This window comes from Vitis riparia, chromosome 18 (genome assembly GCF_004353265.1).
Source record: "Vitis riparia cultivar Riparia Gloire de Montpellier isolate 1030 chromosome 18, EGFV_Vit.rip_1.0, whole genome shotgun sequence".
Lineage (NCBI taxonomy): Eukaryota > Viridiplantae > Streptophyta > Magnoliopsida > Vitales > Vitaceae > Vitis > Vitis riparia.
Window position 1 is genome coordinate 34,940,878 of NC_048448.1, and position 20,723 is coordinate 34,961,600.

The 20,723-nt window shown below is 32.8% G+C and overlaps 1 protein-coding gene across 2 annotated transcripts; it reads left to right on the top strand.

Annotated features, from left to right (window-relative positions):
* The first annotated feature begins 5,427 nt into the window (after positions 1-5,427).
* Positions 5,428-17,930, top strand: LOC117907120 (non-lysosomal glucosylceramidase-like). 2 transcript variants are annotated; one of them, XM_034820510.1, is made up of 20 exons: positions 5,428-5,512; positions 7,535-7,623; positions 9,134-9,238; positions 9,737-9,793; positions 9,911-9,981; positions 10,604-10,703; positions 11,074-11,144; positions 11,296-11,396; positions 11,492-11,595; positions 11,690-11,743; positions 11,939-11,994; positions 12,182-12,220; positions 12,652-12,796; positions 13,220-13,401; positions 13,485-13,552; positions 14,042-14,114; positions 14,199-14,260; positions 14,328-15,255; positions 16,691-16,981; positions 17,352-17,930. In XM_034820510.1, the coding sequence occupies exons 2-20, from the start codon at positions 7,561-7,563 to the stop codon at positions 17,641-17,643; spliced, it is 2,862 nt and encodes a 953-aa protein (XP_034676401.1). In that variant the 5' UTR covers positions 5,428-5,512; positions 7,535-7,560; the 3' UTR covers positions 17,644-17,930. The 2 variants fall into 2 exon arrangements, with proteins under 2 accessions (XP_034676401.1, XP_034676402.1); XM_034820511.1 differs by having other exon boundaries at positions 5,440-5,512; positions 7,556-7,623.
* Positions 17,931-20,723: the final 2,793 nt, after the last annotated feature.

The following is a 20,723-nucleotide window of genomic DNA, read 5'->3' on the forward strand; positions in this document are numbered from 1 at the left end:
ATTCATTTTCTAAAATAATTCCCAAACAAAGTCTTATATTTTCATCTTAATCATTTCCAAAACAAAAAACATAAATCCTCACAAGTCAAATAAATCTTTAGAGCTTACAAATAGTTTAAATTAATAATAGTATCAAATCATCGATATAGTTTGGGTTAGTTTAAATCGTTTGGGGCCAAAATAAGGTCGTATATTTTTTTCTACCCCCATAAAATTCAAGTGAACAATATTACCACACTATGTGTCCCAAGGTTTGATTAAATCTAAGTTTTTATGATAACAAAATAAAGGTTTAAATTTAATGTTAAAAATATTAAGTATGACACATAAGAAATTAACAACTTGTAAGAGAGTCATGAGGCATGTCTTAGGCTATACCCCTTGTGAAATTAACAACCACTCAATTCCATTCAAATAGTTGATTTTCAAATTTTGATTTGAATATCCTTACTTTATTTTGTCAAAATTTTATTATCTTTAATAAATTAATAATTTTATTATCTTTAATAAATTAATAAAATGAAGGTGACTTTTTAGAGAAATGACTTATTGAATATGCCCACCAAATAAAAACTTCATAATTGTTTTCACATCACGTGGAACATTGTCATGATGAGGTAGAAAATAGATTCCGTCAAGTTGGTTAATGATTCATTTTAGATTTTAGAAAACGTTTTTTATTTTTTAATATTTAAAAGTTTTATTTTTTAAGTATAAAAACTAAAAGCATTTTTTAAAATTGCTATCAAACATACTTTTAATTAATAAATTATAGTGTTATTTAGATATTTTTCACTCTACTTTCAAAAGTATAAAATATAAATTGAAAACAAATTTGTTCTAATTTCCTATATTTTAAAATGTTTTTCAAATTTTAAAAGTAAAATTGTAAAACTATAACAATCAACCATGTTTTTTTGCTGAAAAAAAAAAGAAAAGAAAAAAAAATGTAATCATTTTGTCTCAATAAATATAAACAGAAATAAACTATGCCCAAGGAAATATTTTTGAAACTAGTTCTAAAAATAGTTTTTGACATTTTCAATTACTATTTTTTGATGTTTTGTAAAATCAATTAAAAACAATTAAATAATACATTTTTTTTAAATTCTTTATTTTTATTTTTAAAAACAAAAAACTATTATATACATTTCAAATATGTCTTCTTTTATTTATTTATTTAATAATATAAAATTAGTTTCGATTTTTTTTACTGTGAAACGTGTTTTATTTTTTTAATATAAAAAACAAAAAAGAAAATTGGTTTTCAGGACAGTTGACAAACAAACCCCAAAAACTCTTAATTTTATCACAAAAAATAAAAACAAAGGTCTTTATTAAATGATTAATGATTTGGTATTTTATTAATATTTTTGTTTTTTTGAAAGTTATTTTCTCTTCTTTTTTTTTCCTACTATAATAATAATAATAATAATTTTTAAAATAATATGGTGGACCACATAAGATGCTCTAGTCATAACAAAACAAAAGAGGATGTGACTTCTAGTGACTTTTTCAAACTTCGCCTTTGAAAGACAAAAATATTTATTATAAATAAGTAAAATAACTTAAAATATTTAGTTTGAAAAATATTTTCACTTTATTCAAATAAAATAATTGAAGTATTTTAACTTTATTCAAACAAAAGAATACAAGTACAATGAAATCACATGCAAAATATCAGTGAATACAATTGGTTTGTAGACTTTTTCCATTTTTTGGATCCACGTACTCAGCAAAAAATATCAATATTTAAAATAATTTTTCATTAATTTGGAAGAATTTCCAATCAATTGTTTTTGCTTTTAAGATGTCTAAGTTTGTAACTTAATAATTTAATTTAAATAATTAAATAAATTAAGTATGTTTAATAAAATATCTTAATAATATGACTTAAAGTAATAAACAACTTTAAGTAATAAGTACAAATTTATATTTTTCATTTATTTATCTTAATTACCTTCACAATCTCTTTTCCTACTCGAGAACCTCCACCGTTGCTTGATCTTTTTTACCTTAATTATAATTTATGATAATAAATTTATTAATTAAAATAAATTTTAAAGTTAATTTTATCAAACAACCTTATTACTTAAAATAATAATTAAGTAATAAATTTTAAATCAATAATTTAAATATAATTTAACTTAAAATCAACTTAAGTTATTAAATAATAAGTATTAAGTTTTACCAAACACCTAAGACTTTTTTGTTTTTTTTTTTCTTTTTTTTTTTCTATAAAGGAAACTTTTAAATGTTCAATAATAATAATAAGGGTATGTCTGGTTTATAAAATTTTAAATAAACTAGGAGGGAAAAAAATGAAAAGGAAAAAATAATTAAGTCGATAATTTTTTTATATATTATTTCAAACACATTTTATTTATTTATTTTAACTCTTCTACATAAATATTAAATAATTTGAAAAAATGAAATTTTTTTAATTAATTTTAAATATATATATATATATATATATATATATATATATATATATATATATATTAAGAGTAAAATCAAAAGTAAAAAAAAAATAACATTTTTCTTAAAAAATTTTTCTTTTCCTAACATTTTTTAACCAAACATACCTTAAATGATTTTGCATATCATAAAATATAATAAATTTTGAAAATTTAAATTTTTTTTGAAATTTTTTTATATCTTCATTTATTATCAAACTAATTAAGGACATATGTCTTTAACAATTTCTTTAATTTAATTTTTTTTTTCTAAAATTTCTAAAAATGTTCAACTTTCTAATTCAATATTCTATTTTGGTATTTAATGATATACTCTATTATAATTCAATCCATAATCATTAGTTCCAATCTTATAATAAAAACATCATTAGTGTATCATTTCACTGTCTCCAATCTTTTCACCATTGATATGTGATTTATCAACCTAATTAATTAGTAGGACCCAATTCAATAAGGATATTTTGTAGACCAAAATTATTGAGACATTACTTGGATCCAATCTCCTATGAGTTTTATATGAAATTGACACTAAATTCATTCAAATAGCCAAAATTTCAAACCTTAATTTAAGTATTATAATGACCCATTTGTCAAAAATTTATTTTCATGTCAAATGATTAGATTAATCAAATGAAAGTGAACTTTTACAACAATTGCTTTATTAAGCACTAGAGATTATTCTAGTGTGCCAATTATAAAATTATCATCTTTAATTTGATTGGTAATAGTAACCTTCCATAAAAAGATTTTGGTAATAAATCTAGAGTGTGTTTGATAATAATTTTATGAGATGTTTTTAATTTTTTTTAATACTTAAATTTTTTATTTTTAAAGTATTTAAAAAACTAAAAACACCTTTTATAATCACTATCAAATATACTTTTAGAGACTATTTGATAGAGATTTTAGGAAGCGTTTTTAGTCAAAAAAAATGTTTTTTTTTTTAAAATAAGCGTTTGACAAATTTTATGAAACACTTTTAAAAATCTAAAAAATTGCTTTAAGTATTTTCTAGAGAAATATTTTATAGGTAATTATCTTACAAACACTTTGAGTATAAACATTGTCAAACATACTCTTAAAATTGGTTTGACAGTAATTTTAGGAAGTGTTTCCAATGTTTTTAACACGTAAAATTTTTTATCATTTAAGTGTTATAAATACTATAAATATTTTTTAGAATCACTACCAAACACAATCTTAAAGTGAGTTTGATTGTGTTTTTACTAAAAATATTTTCTTTGCAAGTGTTTTTAGAAATAACCTATCGGTGTGCGTTTCCCTAATGACATAAGGGAATCCAAATTGATACATAACTAATCAGTATTGATTCTTTTCGATAAAAAATCCTCCGTAATTTTATTATAAGAGCACTTCTTCATAAAACATTATAAGTGATTTTCTAATACTATAAGTGATTTTTCATATTTTAAAAAGTTTTTCCCAAAATTTGTCAAACACATGCTTTTTTTATTTTATAAAAATACTTTTTACACTAAAAACGCTTCCTACAATCCCTATCAAACGGTCTTTTATTTTTCCAACTTTCATTATTTTACTTTAAAAATCTCAAATTTCAATTTATGATTCACTTATTTATGTGGTAACATTGGGAGGTAATACTACAAAAAGATTAATGAATTTTGAACTTAAATTTTTTAAGTGTGAAATAGTAAAATCCAATATAATAACTTTCAAATGATACCATCAAAATCATAAATATTTTATTAAATACGATCTTATAAAAACTCAACCCAAAAATGAATAATACATACTACAACATGGTCCTTTTTTTTAAATATGACATATTTTATTTGAAGTTTCACATCAAGAGGACACATGTATTTTTTTTTTTAATATATAGTAATATTCCAAGTTTATTCACAATATGAAAAATGTGGTCACATGCAAGATATATGAGTGGTGTAAGGAACATTTCCCAAGCAATCACATCACTTTAGGGTTTTTTTTTTTCCCTTTGTTGGACCCACTAACAACCCAATGTTAATGGATCAACAACTAAAGTTAATTTTGAATAATTTGGAAGTATTTCAAAGGAAGACTGTTTAATTTTGCCTAAGACGTTTCTTCATGTGCCATAAAAATGTTCTAAAGAATCAAGCATATACGATAAGATTTGATAAGGTTAGTTAGATTATTATGTCACATGGGTTTTGCCAATCACAAAGTTATAAAATAAAATTTCAAAGTCTATTGTGGAATTTCCATCACTATAGTGAAGCTTTTCAAAATAAATTTATTAAAATGAATTAAAATTTCAAAATAAATACAATTTGGGTCGGTTTGCCCAAATTGTAATCCTATATTTTTTTGAACAAAAATTAGAGTGTGTTTGATAACGATTACATGAAACGTTTTTAATTTTTTTAACACTTGAATGACAAAATTTTTTAAGTGTTAGATATATTATTAACGTTTTTTATAATCACTATCCAACGGTAGTTAACAAATATAAAACTCTTATTGGATTTGATAATTTTTTTTTATTATTCAAAAATTACTTTATTTCCTTTTAATAAAATATCCATTTTTATTTATATATTTATTTTTTAGCCAATATAAAACTTCTCTTTTCCCATGCTCTTTATTATTATCATCATCAATTTAATTTAATGATACAAAAATAAATGGTAATTTAATTGACATGATCCATACCCATTTTCCATAAATTTTAAATTTTCATAAATATTAGTTTTATTTAAAATAAAAATTAATTACATTATTAAAAATTTAGCCTAAAAAAATTAATTAATTTTAGAAAAAATTTCCTAATTTATTTTTACTATATGTGATGTGCCCACTAGGCTGACTTACCTCATACTCCTTTTTTCCCTTTTTCCTCGTTCTTGGTTTGCACACAAGGCAAAGCTTTTTGTAGTGTGGAAATATGTTGGTTATATCTTTCACCAATGAAAAGCTTATTATAGATCCTCTTAAAGACTAAGCCAGCTCTCTCTCTCTCTATCTCTCTCTCTCTCTCTCTCTCTCTCTCTAAAGGGGTTGGCTTTTTGCAGGTATGGAATCTGAAGACTTTGATATTATCATTCTTTTGCATCCATTTCCCTCGTTGCAAATTGATCTCACCCATTTGTTTTTCTCATTTTCTGTTGCTGAAACTTCACTACCTTAAACCCATTGCTGTGGAGCCATTTTTTTTTTTTGCCAAAAAGGGTAAATTGGGGAGAATTTGGGATTGAGATTTAAGCATTGAATCGGAGGAGACCCTTTTGTTTTGGGTACTAGACGAATGAATCCAATAGCCTGAGAGAAACTTCTTTTGTATGCTACTTTTGTGGGGTTCTCTTCTTGAGTTTAGTAGACATGTATTTTTATGTTTTAATGTGTTGGAAGCATGTTATGTGAGACTTACCCAATTTACATAGGAATTGTGTGAATGTTTGTGGGTATCATGTGTGCTGATCAGTATTAACATTAATGTTAGATTGGACTAAAATTTTTTCCTCATTTGATCTTGCTGAAACGTTATTGCCTAAAACCCATTGTTGTGGACCATTTTTGGGGCAAAAAAAAAAGCTAGAAATTGGGAAGAATTATGGATAAGATCGAAGCATTGAATTGGGGGAGACCCTTTTGTTTTGGGCACTAGATGAATGAACCCAATAACCTGAGAGAAACTTTGTTCTGTTGTATGTTACTCTGTGGGTTTCTTTTCTGGAGATATGTCAATGTGCTGGAAGATTTATAATCTGAGGGTTTTTCCATTTGACATTTGAATTATATGAGTGCTTCTGTCGTAAGTTTTGACTAGTATTAGCATGGAAATTGATTGGACCCATTTGTTTTTCCTCACTTGATGTTGCTGAAACTTTACTGCCTAAAGCCCACTCTTGTGGACCACTTTTTGGCCAAAAAAGAAAAAAAAAATTAGATAATTTTGAATGAAATTGAGACATTGATTTGGAGGTGACCTTTTTGTTTTGGGGAACTAGATGAATGAACTCAATAACCCAAGAGAAACTTTGCTCTGATGCTATTTTTATGGGTTTCTATTTTTGGGCTCAGTAGACAATTTTGATATCTTTTATACTTTATTGTGTAAGAAGCAGCATTATAGTATGAGGCTTACCCAATAAAAATGTGCATCATGTGAATGTTCTATATATCATTTATGCTGATGTCTTACCATGAATGAAAATTGATCTGACCCATTTGTATTTCTCACTTGATGTTGCTGAAACTTTACCACCTAAAACCCACTGATGACTGATTATGGATCTCTTTTGGCCAAAAAGCAAGAAATTTGAAGAGAATTTTGATTTAATTTGAAACATTGATTTGGCAGTGACCCTTATGTTTTGGAAATTAGATGAACAAACCTAATAATCCAGGATAAACTTTGCTTTGATGCTACTTTTATATTTTCTTTTCTTGAGCTTAGTAGAAAATTCTGAGGTAAGTTAGTTATAGGCTAATGTGTTGGAAGCATTTCAATCCGTGGCTTATCGATTAAGAAATGAATTACTGTAAATGCTTTTGTATATTATGTGATTGGTGTTAGCATGCAAATTGGTTGAAAATATTTGTTTTTCTCACTTGATGTTGCTGTAATCTTGTTGCGTAAAGCCCATTGATATTGCTGCAATTTTGGCCAGAAAGGTGAGAAAAGTGAAAATTTTGATCAAGAAAAAACATTCAATTGAGGTGGACCCTTTTCTCTTGGAACTAGATGAATAAACCAATGAACCTGAAAGCGAACCTTCCTATACTGTATGCTACTTCTGGTTATTTTCTTCTTTTGAAGTTATTAGAAAACTCTGATGTTTCCTATATGCTAATATGTTTGAAGCATATCAATATAAGGTTTACCCATTTGAGCCATGAAGTGTGTGAATGCTTTTGTATGTCATATGTCTTCATTAGAATTTGCATCTAGGAAGTATGTAATATATTGTTTTTTGTTTTTAGTGCTGACTATTATGGCTGGTCAAGCCAAGGACTCATGGCGGTTGGGGCTTGCATGTTTATTTACCTTTTTATATGAGTTTCTATTAACAATTCAGCTAATTTATTTTCAGGTTCTTCATTTTTGTTCTTAGGTAAGATGGAAAATGGTCACAAAGAAGATGGAGATATGGAACATCCTGTTAAGTCTTCTGCACATAAGGTGGGGTGTTCATTTGATTTTCAATCAGCAAAGTGGAAATTCTCTATGGTTTTTCATCTGTAGAGATCCATACAGGTCAATTAATATTGTTATTTGTGTCTTCTATCTATCTTTTACCAATTGGGTGAGGTCTTGTATCCTTTGCCTAAACTGCACTTACATTATTATATCTTTATCTAGATTCTTTGTAGGACTTTCTTATCTATATTTTAGAGCTAGCGGCTTTTCTTTTACCATGATTTAAGGTGATATACAGAGGCAAAATGGAATACTGAAGGTTTTTCTGTTATTACTGGTGTTATAAATGATACCCAAATATATATTTTTGCTAGAATTTGTAGTCAGGCATGGATAATTCCAATTATTTGCAGATCTGCCAAAAATATAAATAGGTTCCAAGCACATTGTGGTTGAGTTGCCTTGTCACTAATCCCGATACATATCATCATGTGCCTTGCTTAAGTAAAATTGTTAAAACTTTAATTGAAAGACTTCGTGTTTGTTTGACTTGACTTTCACTTGGATGCCTGTTTCGAAGCAGGCATGTAGAGAGGTTCTGTTTCATATGTTTTGCTGGAAAGTATGTATATCAATGCATGTAGATGCCCTTGGTATCTCAAGTTTTTCTTGGGTGTAAGGGATAACATAGTTGTGTTAAGTAATTTAGAATTGGTAATTTGTTTAATATCAAGTTTATATTGTCAAATGATTCAAGTATAGCCAGCCTTTGCATACAGGCTTAATTCTTTTCCATTACCTTGAAATCTCGTATAATATCATGTCTTTGTTGAAGAAGCGTGTTGATGCTGGGTGCCTTTTGGTCTTGTAACTTGGAAAAGAGTCTGGTACCCTTGTAAGAGGAATGATTATGTGAGGATTTCTTCAATCAGGGCCTTTTTAATTTCATTAATGCTCATAATCTAATGGATATTCTTTTAGATTAGGATGGTTTCACTCGGGCATGTAAGCTTATAGGATTCTTAGGTGCCTTATTTGTAGGGTCTTATTTTCCCAATTCAGTAACTAAGTTAGCTGTGATTACAGTCATATGATAATATGTAATGTCATCACTCATATGGATGAAATGGTTTGGAAATTTTCTGTTATATTTTACCATTTCATAACTCCGGTGCACAGCTGTTGTGGCTGTTGTCTGATGAATGATGATGCTTTTTTTTTTTTTTTTCATTTTATTACACTTTATGTAAATAATATGCAGTTACATGAGTTAAAAAAGATCTTCAATTGGATACAACTATTGTCATTGCTTGAAAAATCACACTTGTATTGCTTGCATAGTTTTGTCATATTCCAGTCAAGTAGGGTGTACATGTGATAGCAAAATTCAAGCTCAAAGTGCTTTTGAGATTAGAATCATGAGATCCATAACTATTTGCTGATATAATGTGCTGTTACTTCTAGAAAATCCTTTTGTCCACCAGAATTTGTGCTTCAGTTAGCTTTAAAACTTTCTTTTGTTTTTAGCTCCTTTCTCTCTTTCTCTTTTAAGGTTGACCCAGGGAAGCCTGCTTCACTGACTTGGCAACGAAAATTAAATACTAAAGCGAATACACTTACAAGGTTCAATCTAAAACTTCGAGAGATAAAGCATCTGGTATGTTCACATCATTGTATTGCTTTATGGTTTTCCTACAAAAATGAACTATTTACATTTGAGACATCTTTAGAAGTGAGACGAAAACTGTAGCTGATATTGGAAAAAATATGGAATGTTAGAATGAGTTATAAAGTTCTTTCAGCATGAATTACATAGTTAGAAAATAAAATTATGCAATTGCATTTGCTATGCGTCACATGATTCTTTTCTGATTGAATAATATTCTTAGGCAAAATGACATCTTTTAAAGTTAAAATTATATTCTTGTTCATCCAAGTCGAAGCCTAAAACAACCTATCAGTGCTTCAGTGCTAGAGGAAAATTCTTAAAATTGGTGTAATTATGGACAGAAGAAATGGACCAGTAAGAATGAACACCAAGGTCTTTAACCTATGCATATGCAACATTTTTGCCAATAGATATCCAGTTTTTGCTATTTATTTTATCCTTTGTCTTCTCTAATTATATATTATTTGGTTATTTGGTCTTGTGAAGGCTCCATTAGGTGTAAGACTGTGGCATCATGTCAATGCAGAAGCAGCAAAAGGCAGAGTAATGTCTTTCACTTCAAAACATTTACATCCACTTTTTTGGTATTTAGGATGATATCTCATTCAACTAAAAGTTTCATGTGCTTTCTGTAACCATATTTCACATTTCAATTTTCAGATTTCCATTATTGATCCTTTTAGCAAGCGTCTCGTCACATCTTATCATGGTGTTCCTTTAGGTGGTATTGGGTAGGTGTTTATGCTTTATCTCTGATAAATTTATTTACATGAATGAATCCCTAGTCCTGCATTTTCTTCAATCATTGAGGTTGTGAATCATGGGGTGGCTTCATTATCTAGTAGTTCAAGAAGTTTGCTAAAAAAGAACAAATTAAATTGAAAGAAGTGTCATAGACAAAAGGACTAAGCAGTATATATTCATCAAAAGGAGAAAGAAATGATTTGATTCAATTTGGAGGATTGTGTTATTCTTAAGGGTCTTCCAGTCACATCTGATATTTGAATGCATCGATTTGTTTATCTTTAAAAAACTTGCAAAGATAAATCATAATTAGATGATGATATTTTTTCTTTATTGCTGATAGAAGAAGTTATTTTTTTCTTCTTATATTGTTTTAGGAGGATCTTATCCTTCCCCATGACTATCTATTTCATATGTTAATGAATTGCACAATTTCCTATCAAAACGGATTTCTTTGTTATCTTCTATTATTAAACAAGAAATTGACCCAAATAGAGTGGAATTATAAAACAAGATATGCACTCACCCAAATAGTTTCAAATAAAGCTTTGTCAAAAGTAGTTGAGTTTGGAGTATATTTTCTTATGGTTGACACATTCTGATTTGTAGTGGAGGAAGCATTGGAAGAAGTTACAGAGGTGAGTTTCAACGGTATCAATTATTCCCCAGAATATGTGAAGATAGCCCAGTCCTAGCAAATCAATTTTCTGTAAGTTTTGTCTATAACTACAATTGATATATTCTATTAGTATTGTCTCAGAAAAGCTCTCTTTTGATATCTGCATGTTTTTTTTTTTTTTTTTTTAATAAAAAAAAGGAATTGTTATAGGCACCAAATTAAGTTATCCCTTTCTGTAAACCACTTGATAAGGTCACGATAGCATACAAAAGACAGTCTCAAGGCTTTGATTATAAGGCTCAACTTCCAATTCAGATGGTTGGCTAGATTTGTCTGCGAAAATGCTTTAAATTGTGCTTAAAGTTTCTCTCTTGAGAAAAACAAATAAGAAATTTTAGAGTATCTTAAATATTTCTTAGTTGAAAAATTGAAGATCTCTGTATGCTTTTACCTTTTCTAGGTTTTTGTGTCACGCCCAAATGGTAAAAAATCTTCTACAGTATTATGCCCAAGGAATCTGGAGGTGCTCAAGTAAGTCATTGTTATTCTCTAGTCTAAAATTGATTTTCTTTATCCTTTACAAATCAGTATCTCATGCAAATTCTCAAGAAACATTGATTTGTGTTTATTAGTGAATTTATGAGACAGTGGAGGGAATTATTTTTCATGTTTATACATGCAGAGGAAGTGCATCTTCAGGCATTGGATCTTGGGATTGGAACCTGGACGGTGAGAGTTGCACATACCATGCTTTATATCCAAGGGCCTGGACAGTATATGAGGGTATCCACTTAACACTACTCTGGCCGTTTAGAACCTGTCAACATGGGATAGCTCTCTATATTTCATGTCAATTACTCATCTGATTTTGTATGCAGGTGAACCCGATCCAGAAATTAGTATCATTTCTAGTCAAATTTCCCCATTTATTCCCCATAATTACAAGGAGAGCAGCTTCCCTGTATCAGTATTTAAATTCACGGTAAGAGAGGGCTTCTGAGAAACTTCATTTATAAAAAAATCAATTTACCTCAAGAGAGCCTTGGTCCTCAGCAGTTATTTCCTATTTTCTTCAGCTATCAAATTCTGGAAAGACTTCTGCAGATATCACCTTGCTTTTTACGTGGGCTGTAAGTTAAATCTTTTAATTGCATATTTATTTGTTGCACAGCTGTTGTATAATTCCCGAATCTCTTGTCATCTTTGCCTTCAGTTGAAAAGTCCAACCGAAGTGCTAGTCCCCTAAACTCCATTTAGGACATTAGCATATTTCATGATATTTTCTAGCACAACTTACTCTAAATTTTATCTTTTTGACTGTTCAGAATTCCGTGGGTGGGACCTCTGAATTTTCTGGCCATCACTACAATTCAAAGATGAAGTAAGACTTTTTTATTATAACTTTTCTGCTGTTTGATTAGTGTACTTTTACATATCATTGTGGGTTTTCATTTTTCTGGTAGATAGAATATTTTACCTTTTTCATTCATACTATTTATTTTAATCCACTTGTATTCTTATATCACTTTAGTATGTGATCTAATGGTCAATTTCTTCATTCCTACCAGGACAAAAGATGGTGTGCACGGAGTACTTCTACATCACAAGTAAGTCCCATCCTCAATTCAGAAATTTTTTTTCGGGTTCCTTGATTTGATATGTTATAACAGTCAAGTATAGACATTTGATCTGATGCTGCACCTGTTATTCTAATACAAAATATATATTGAACTGCCAATTTTCCTAAAAGCTTAAGCTTGTAGGATTTGGACCCACAATGAATATCATGCACTCTAACACCCTTCCTCATATGTAGCCTCCTTTGGGCTTACACGAGTTTAATAAATTGGGGAAATAAATAGCCTCTTTTGGGCTTAATCAATGGAGGAAATATTGATGCGGTAAGGTTTGAACATATGACCTCCCATCAAATAAGGGTATGATACCAATTGAATAACCAATTTTCCTGAAAGTTTAAACTTGTAGGATTTAGGCCCACAATGTATGTCATGCACTCTAACAGTATATATGCATTCAGAACTGCAAATGGACACCCTCCAGTGACTTTTGCCATTGCAGCAGAGGAGACGGGAGACGTCCATATCTCGGAGTGTCCTTGTTTTTTGATATCTGGAAATTCCTTGGGTGTAACAGCAAAAGAAATGTGGCAAGAAATTAAGCAGGTTAGCTGATCTTCTTATCCATTTTTCCATGTTCATGATATAAAAAGTTCATTCTCTGTTGAAATTTTCTTATTTATGTCATGTTTTGGGGTTTTTCTATCAAGGTTTCATTGATAATATCGGTATTTGCAAATAAAAAAGGATAGGTAATATACCACGTAACAAACACGCCTAAAACAGTAAGGGCACTTAGTAAACTACTTTTTTCGGTTTGATAAAATGTGCGAGACACTCTTGTACCTTCATGCCACCTGTGTTGATTTGTATCTTGATGAACCAATGCAGACTATAGACGAGGGGCCTTGATTTGTGTGTGACTTCTATGAACATGGACTTCAGTATAGACTAATTCATTTTTTCTGGATGCCCATTCTATGATCATTCTCTGCACACCTTGATCCTTCGACATTTTTATTCTTATAGCATGGATCATTTGACCGCCTTGACTTTGATGGAAGTTCGATGCGTTCAGAACCAGGATCATCTATTGGAGCAGCTGTAGCAGCTTCTTTGACACTTCCTCCTGACACAGTCCGCACTGTTACCTTTTCACTGGCCTGGGCCTGCCCAGAAGTGAGATTTACTAGTGGAAAAACTTACCACAGGTATGAAAACTTAGTTCCTACCCTTCTTCCAAAATCCCTATTTATAATGAAATCACATTTTTATAAACACAATTTACTAACAGGCGTTACACAAGATTTTATGGTACTCATGTGGATGCAGCAGAGGAGATTGCACATGATGCTATTCTTGGTAATTTTCACCATAGCTTTTTTATTACTCTAGAGTATGAACAACATGGATATATAAGTTCTGTCTAGGGTATGTCCACCCTGTTTCCCCTGAGATGACCTGGGATTGTTCACAAGTTATCAATGTAGTTGTTAATAATTTCCTTAACCTTTTATTATGAAAATAACCTTGAAATATTCACATATTATGATTTTTTTCAGTTAGAACATTTCTCTAACCAAAAATCTTATACCACACCACTAAGAAAATTGAGATTCCTCTTCCTTTGGGAATGGTTGCCAGAGAAATGGATGATTATTATCTATTCTATATTCGGTCCACCTTTTTTTTGCATGGTATGACATGCAAAGATAATGAATTGTCTACCCATTTGTTTTGTGGCTGAAGCCTTCCTCTTTGAGGGCCTTGGGGGGGAATGCACTTAGACATACGGGTGTTGATGAATCATTCTAATATTAGAATTTGTTTTCCCATACTTTTTGATAATAGAGCATGCTAATTGGGTGTCTGAGATAGAAGCATGGCAAAGACCAATTCTTGAAGACAGAAGGCTCCCTGAATGGTGAGATTAGATGAGCCCTAGGCTGAAAAAATCTAAAAGTTTTTCCAACTTACCTATGAATTCTGAAGTCTTTAGTTTTGGCAGGTACCGGATCACTCTCTTCAATGAGCTTTATTTTCTTAATGCTGGGGGAACAATTTGGACAGGTATTCATGGAGCTCAAAATCTCTTCTGATTTATTCTAGCTAACTGGAGGTCACTTTCCTTCTACAGATGGGTTACCTCCAATGCAGAGTTTGGCAACCATTGAACAGATAAAATTTTCCCTTGATAGGTCAATCTCAGATCCTAAGAATACAACAGATATTGTTCATCAAAATGACTCTACTGTTGAAATTCTTGGGAGGATGACATCCATGCTTGAGCAAATACATAATCCGACAACATCGAATTCTGCTTTTGGTACCTATTTGCTTCAAAGTGGAGAAGAAAATGTTGGTCAGTTCCTATATCTTGAAGGAATTGAATATCACATGTGGAACACCTATGATGTCCATTTCTACTCGTCTTTTGCAATAATCATGCTCTTCCCTCAACTTGAACTCAGCATCCAACGAGACTTTGCCGCAGCAGTAATGGTGCATGATCCAAGCAGGATGAAAATTATGAGTGATGGAAAGTGGGTTCCCCGGAAGGTGCTTGGTGCTGTTCCCCATGATATTGGAATCAGTGATCCATGGTTTGAACTCAATGCTTATAATCTTTATGATACAGATAGGTGGAAAGACTTGAATTCTAAATTTGTTCTCCAAGTTTATAGAGATATGGTTGCTACTGGTGATAAAAATTTTGCAAGAGCTGTTTGGCCCGCTGTATATATTGCAATCGCATTTTTGGATCAGTTTGACAAGGATGGAGATGGGATGATTGAGAACGATGGGTTTCCTGATCAGACTTATGATGCATGGTCTGTTACTGGTGTGAGTGCATATTGTGGTGGACTCTGGGTAGCTGCCCTCCAGGCCGCTTCAGCCATGGCTCGGGAAGTTGGTGATAGTATGACTGCTGATTACTTTTGGTTCAAGTTCCAGAAGGCGAAGGCTGTATATGACAAGTTATGGAATGGTTCCTACTTTAATTATGATAATAGTGGTGGTAGTTCGAGTTCATCAATTCAAGCTGATCAATTGGCTGGACAATGGTGAGAATGTTCTCTCTTTTTTCTTTACTTTTGTGTTTTAATCTTGGCATATGTTAAAAAATCAAAAAAGAAAGTCATGTTGGTGATCATTGTATACATCTTGGCTATGGTGTTGGCTAGTTCTTATTCTTTCTCTCAGCTCCCCTTGGAATTTGGACTTCGGGAGAAACCTAAAGGATCATGAAATTGATGAGCTGCCTTCCCTGTTACTCTCTCTAGAGCACCTTTGTCTCTTCTATCTTGGATGGGTGGCTCAGTATTGTGTTTTCAGTGGACTGTTTTCATCTAAATACTTTTTATTTGCACTTTATATCCATCCATTTCCTTCTCTCAATCCACTCAATTTGCCTCTTCCACTTCCCCTTCGAAATGGAGTAACGAGACTATTTTATTTGGCAGGATTGTCTTGTTTATTTTGAGAGGCACTATAGGCTTGTTGGCAATCCCCTTTCAGGAGTTGGAGAGGACCCCTAGAGGAAGAGTATTATGGAGGGGCCATCTGGGCCACCTATGAGTTATATGGCTTGAGAACAATGCTAGGATTTTGAGGATAGATTGAGACCAGTTTTTAAGTTGTGGGAGTGTATACCCTATCTCACAACTCTTTGGATGTTTAAGGAATTCTCTCTGATTCCCTTCAGTGTCATCTTATTGGACCAGAGATCAACTTGCTGCTGTCATAGGAGAGGGGAGATTGCTATATCTTTTTAGGTTCTTGGGTAACCCTAGCCATACTGGTATCGATGGCCTCTTTCAGGACCATAGAGATTGGACCACCAGGTATTTCTCAAGGCCAATTAGGTTTGGGTTAGCTATTGAGGTTGAGACTCTAGCTTGAGAGGCAAATTTTTTTTAATGTTTCCCGACATTCTCGTGGAGGGGGATTCAGCAACACTTCTACCATGGGTGTCCCAGGTTAGAAGAGGGCCATGAAGGTATGATAATCAGATGTGGAGGACTCTAGACCTTGCTAGAGACGCAAGTTCTTTTGCTTAGGGTTTAGACCAGAAAATTGGGAGGTCCAATAGGCTACAGCCCAAAGAGGTTTTCATTGAGTTTGTTTGTAACTTTTTACCCCCTTGAGAGTCCAAGGATCATCTCCTTTTACTTCTTTATCATCTCTCTAATCTTCTACTTCTAATTTGAAGGACTGTCATCCTTCCTTGTATTTATCTTATCTTGTACATAACACATAATATATTTTCTCATAAAAGAACGTCACATTACACAAATTGCCCAATAATTATAATTCCTGATGTGTCTGTAGTCAAATGGATAACTTGTATATAGGGAATGTACCATACTTCAATCCACAATGCCTGCCCAAAGAAAATTGGGCTAAGAATCACCAGTTCTTATTATAGCTCTCTACCTTGGCTTTACCATGTGTATTTCTGTTTTCCTCTTTCCAACATTATGGGCACTGCCTTTGTAGGTATGCTAGAGCATGTGGCCTTCAGCCAATTGTTGATGACGAAAAAGCGAGGAGTGCCCTTGAGAAGGTTTATAATTTCAACGTCCTGAAGGTCAAGGAAGGTAAGTGCGGGGCTGTGAATGGGATGCTGCCAGATGGAAGAGTTGATATGTCAGCTATGCAGTCGAGGGAAATATGGGCTGGAGTTACGTATTCAGTTGCTGCAAATATGATTCATGAGGGGATGGTAGAAACGGCTTTTAATACTGCTTCTGGCATCTATGACGCTGCATGGTCCCAAGAAGGTCTTGGGTAAGTCAGCTCCTCTTTGTTTCACTTCTTCCATTGGTTCTGGGTGAAAAAACATTAGGTAAATGACCAACAATATACTCAAAACAACTTGAATTAAACCCTAGTCATACGGACTCAGTAGCATGTAGCGGCGTTCTAACTCGTGACCTGAAAAAATGAGACTACAGTATCACGTTAAGCTACTAATTTAATAAAAAAGTTTAAGGTATTAGATAATGGGCTGATAGTATATATCAAGTAGACTGAAGCCAAGGCCTTATAAACTTTAAATCCTGGTTTTTTTGAGGATGCCAGCTCTTTTCTAGTTCACTTCCTTGAAACATTTGGTTTTTCAGTTCACTTATACGTCTATTACGCGTTCTTGTTACAGCTATTCATTTCAAACTCCTGAGGCTTGGAACACTGATGAAGAGTATAGATCTCTGTGTTACATGAGGCCCTTGGCTATATGGGCAATGCAGTGGGCACTGTCAAAGCCAGAGCTCCATAACCATGATATGAAACATGAAGAGGGCAAAGGAACTTTGAATTTTGAGCACCATGTGGGATTCGAAAAGGTTGCCCACCTTCTAAAGTTGCCGGAAGAGGAAGCTTCTAAAAGCTTCCTGCAGCTGTTTTTTGATTTGACTTGCAGAAGACTGTATACCTTACGACTCAATTGAACCGATGATTGTGTCTACATTTGGTGGATTGATATTCATGGAATGGATGAATAAATGAGTATTAGAAAAACAATAAACACCATGTTTACTTGGTCATTCCCTTGGATGAAGATCACTGGATTCTCAAAATATAGTGTTGAACTCTTTGAGATTCCATTGTAAATGCTGCAGAACTAATCCATTCTTGAGAATGCATTCATTGTGGAAGATGGTGGAAAGATGAAAAGTTTTCAGTTCAAATGCAGAAATATGAAAATTCTTGAGAATGAATTGTTTTCTCAAATTTATATATCGTAAGTTGGGTAATTGAGAATAGGAATATAAATTAGAATAGAGATTGAGAGCAATAAGATTGAATTTTTAGGTATTATTTGATACTTATTTTTAAAAATAGTTTTGTAATGTTTTGTAAAATAAAAATCTATTTGTTTAAAAATATAATTACACAAATATTTAAAAATAAAATAATAGATATAAAATTTATTTTTAAAATACTTTTTTTTTATATAAATAAGCACAGAATATATTAAGGGGCAAAAAACCACAAAGCATACAAGGAGTATACATAGCAGCTTGAACCAAATAAACACAATAATAAAACCTTACTAGCCCTTAAGTGGCCGCTAGCCACTCCAAAAAGCCTAAGAGCGAAAATGACTCATTTCCAATATACACCCTACCCCAACTCCACAAATTACATACAAAAGAATTTTTGAGTTTCTGTATAGCTAAAGAACCCCCCCTAGAAGCTAATCTATTCTTTCTTTCCATACCGTCTAAAAAATACATGACGGAATGGAATTCCAGATCTTTTTTTTTTTTTTTTTCCCCATAAAAGGGCTCCTCCAACTAAATAACACCTATTTGCCTGTCTCTGGGAACACCCACTGAACCTCGAACAAGGCAAGGACGATCTCCCAGAGGACCCTGATCACTATACAGTGTAAAAGAATGTGATTTACATTTTCCTCTTCACAACCACACAAAAAACAGCGATTAAGGAGCTGCCACCCCCGTTTTTTAAGCCTATCCAAGGTGAGAATCTTCCCCCACGTGGCCTCCCAAGTAAAAAAAAAAGCAACTTTGGTTGGGACCTTATCCACCCAAATGCACTTATTCGGGAGGGCGAAGGCGTTGGGAGCAACTAGCAGAAAATAAGCATCCCTAACCCCAAAAGTGCCATGACCCCCTCCTTTCCAGAACACTGAGTCCTCCTCTGAAGATATCCTAAAGCCCCTCAGCATATTAAGCAAATCTCCTATCAAATCCAGTTCCCAATCATTAAAATCTCTAGAAAATATGAGATTCCAACCTCCTTGACCAAGGCTTGAGTCCCACACTTCATTGACCGTTGCATTCCTATGGACCACCAAGGCGAATAACTGGGGGAAATTTTGGGATAGCACTGCATTGCCACACCAATGATTAGTCTAGAACTTGACTCTAGTCCCCTTACCCACCTTAAGCTCTATGTTATCCCAACACCAATTTGCCCCCTTCAAAATCTCATTCCAAACCCCCACTCAAAACGTCCCACGAGCTTCATTAGTCCCCCACCCAAAGCCCTCTTGGCCATACTTCACCTCGATCACCTTCTTCCAAAGATTGTCATTTTCAAAGGCAAATCTCCAGATTCATTTACCCAGTAAGGCCTTGTTCAAAAGATCAATCTTTCGTATGCTTAGACCACCCTTCTTCTTTTGAGTACATACCACCTCCCAATTGATTAAGTGGACTTTCCTTTCCAAACTTCCCATTCCCCAAAGAAAGTCTCTTTGTAATTTTTCAAGCTTTTTTTTGCGACAATCTTGGGCATTCGAAAGAGGGACAATTGGTAAATAGGCATGCTGACTAGTGTGCTCTTAATGAGGGTGATTCTCTCACCCTTAGAAATATAGTCTTTTCCACAGGGCTAATCTTCTCCTCATTCTCTCTTCCACCCCATCCCACATAGACATAGCCTTGTGATGGGCTCTAAGGGGCAGCCCCAAGTAAACAGTGGGCAGAGACCCCACTCTACACCCTAGCTCCATTGTCATTTCCTCAATCTCTTTTACCTCCCCAACATGAATTAATTCGCTTTTAGCTAGGTTTATTCTTAAGCCGGATGCAGCCTCAAACCAAGCTAAAATCCAGCTTAAAGAGGTAAGATGTTTTTTTCTTACTTCGCAGAAAATGATTGTATTGTCAGCAAAAAGTAAATGAGAGACATTCATCTCCATCCTCCCTCTTCCCCAAAGTCTGCAGCCTGAAATGAAGCCCCCATTAGCAGCCCTTCTTATTAGTGCACTTAGCACTTCTATACCCAAGACAAAAAGGTAAGGAGAAAGAGGATCTCCTTGACTCAACCCCTTGGTGTTCGAGAAGAAGCCTGCTGGCACCCCATTGACCAGGACAGAAAATTTGGCAGTTGAAATGCACCACCAAATCCACTTTATCCACCGAGACCCAAAGCCTATCTTATGCAAAACCTTCATGAGAAAATTCCAATTGATGCTGTCATAGGCTTTTTCAATGTCCAATTTACAAATCAGTCATTTCTCTTTACATTTATACCAGAAGTCAATCACCTCATTAGCGATAAGCGAAGCATCCAAAATCTGTATGCCCCTCACAAAGGCATTTTGATCCACAAAAACCACCTTTCCTAAAACCTTCTTTAGCCTATTTGCCAGCACATTGGCCAAAAGCTTGTACAGTCCCCCTAATAGGCTAATGGACCGGAAATCCCCAAGGTCCTCAGCACCACATTTCTTTGGAATGAGGACCAGGAAAATGGTATTAAGACTTTTGGCAAAGGATCTTTAATCATAAAACTTCTTAAACAAATCCACAATCTCTTCCTTCACAAAGTCCCAGTAGGCTTGCCAAAAAGCCATTGTGAACCCATCCGAGCCTGGAGCTTTATCACCATTCATTTCCATCAGGGCAAAGTGGATTTTTTCCTCAGTGAAAGACCGCTCCAAAACTTCAGCTTCACAGAAATTTAGAAGTTGAAGGTGCAACCCCTCAATGTCAGCTCTCCAGCTTGGCTCTTTTGAGAGCAATTGCTGAAAAACATTCACAATCCCCTCTCTCAC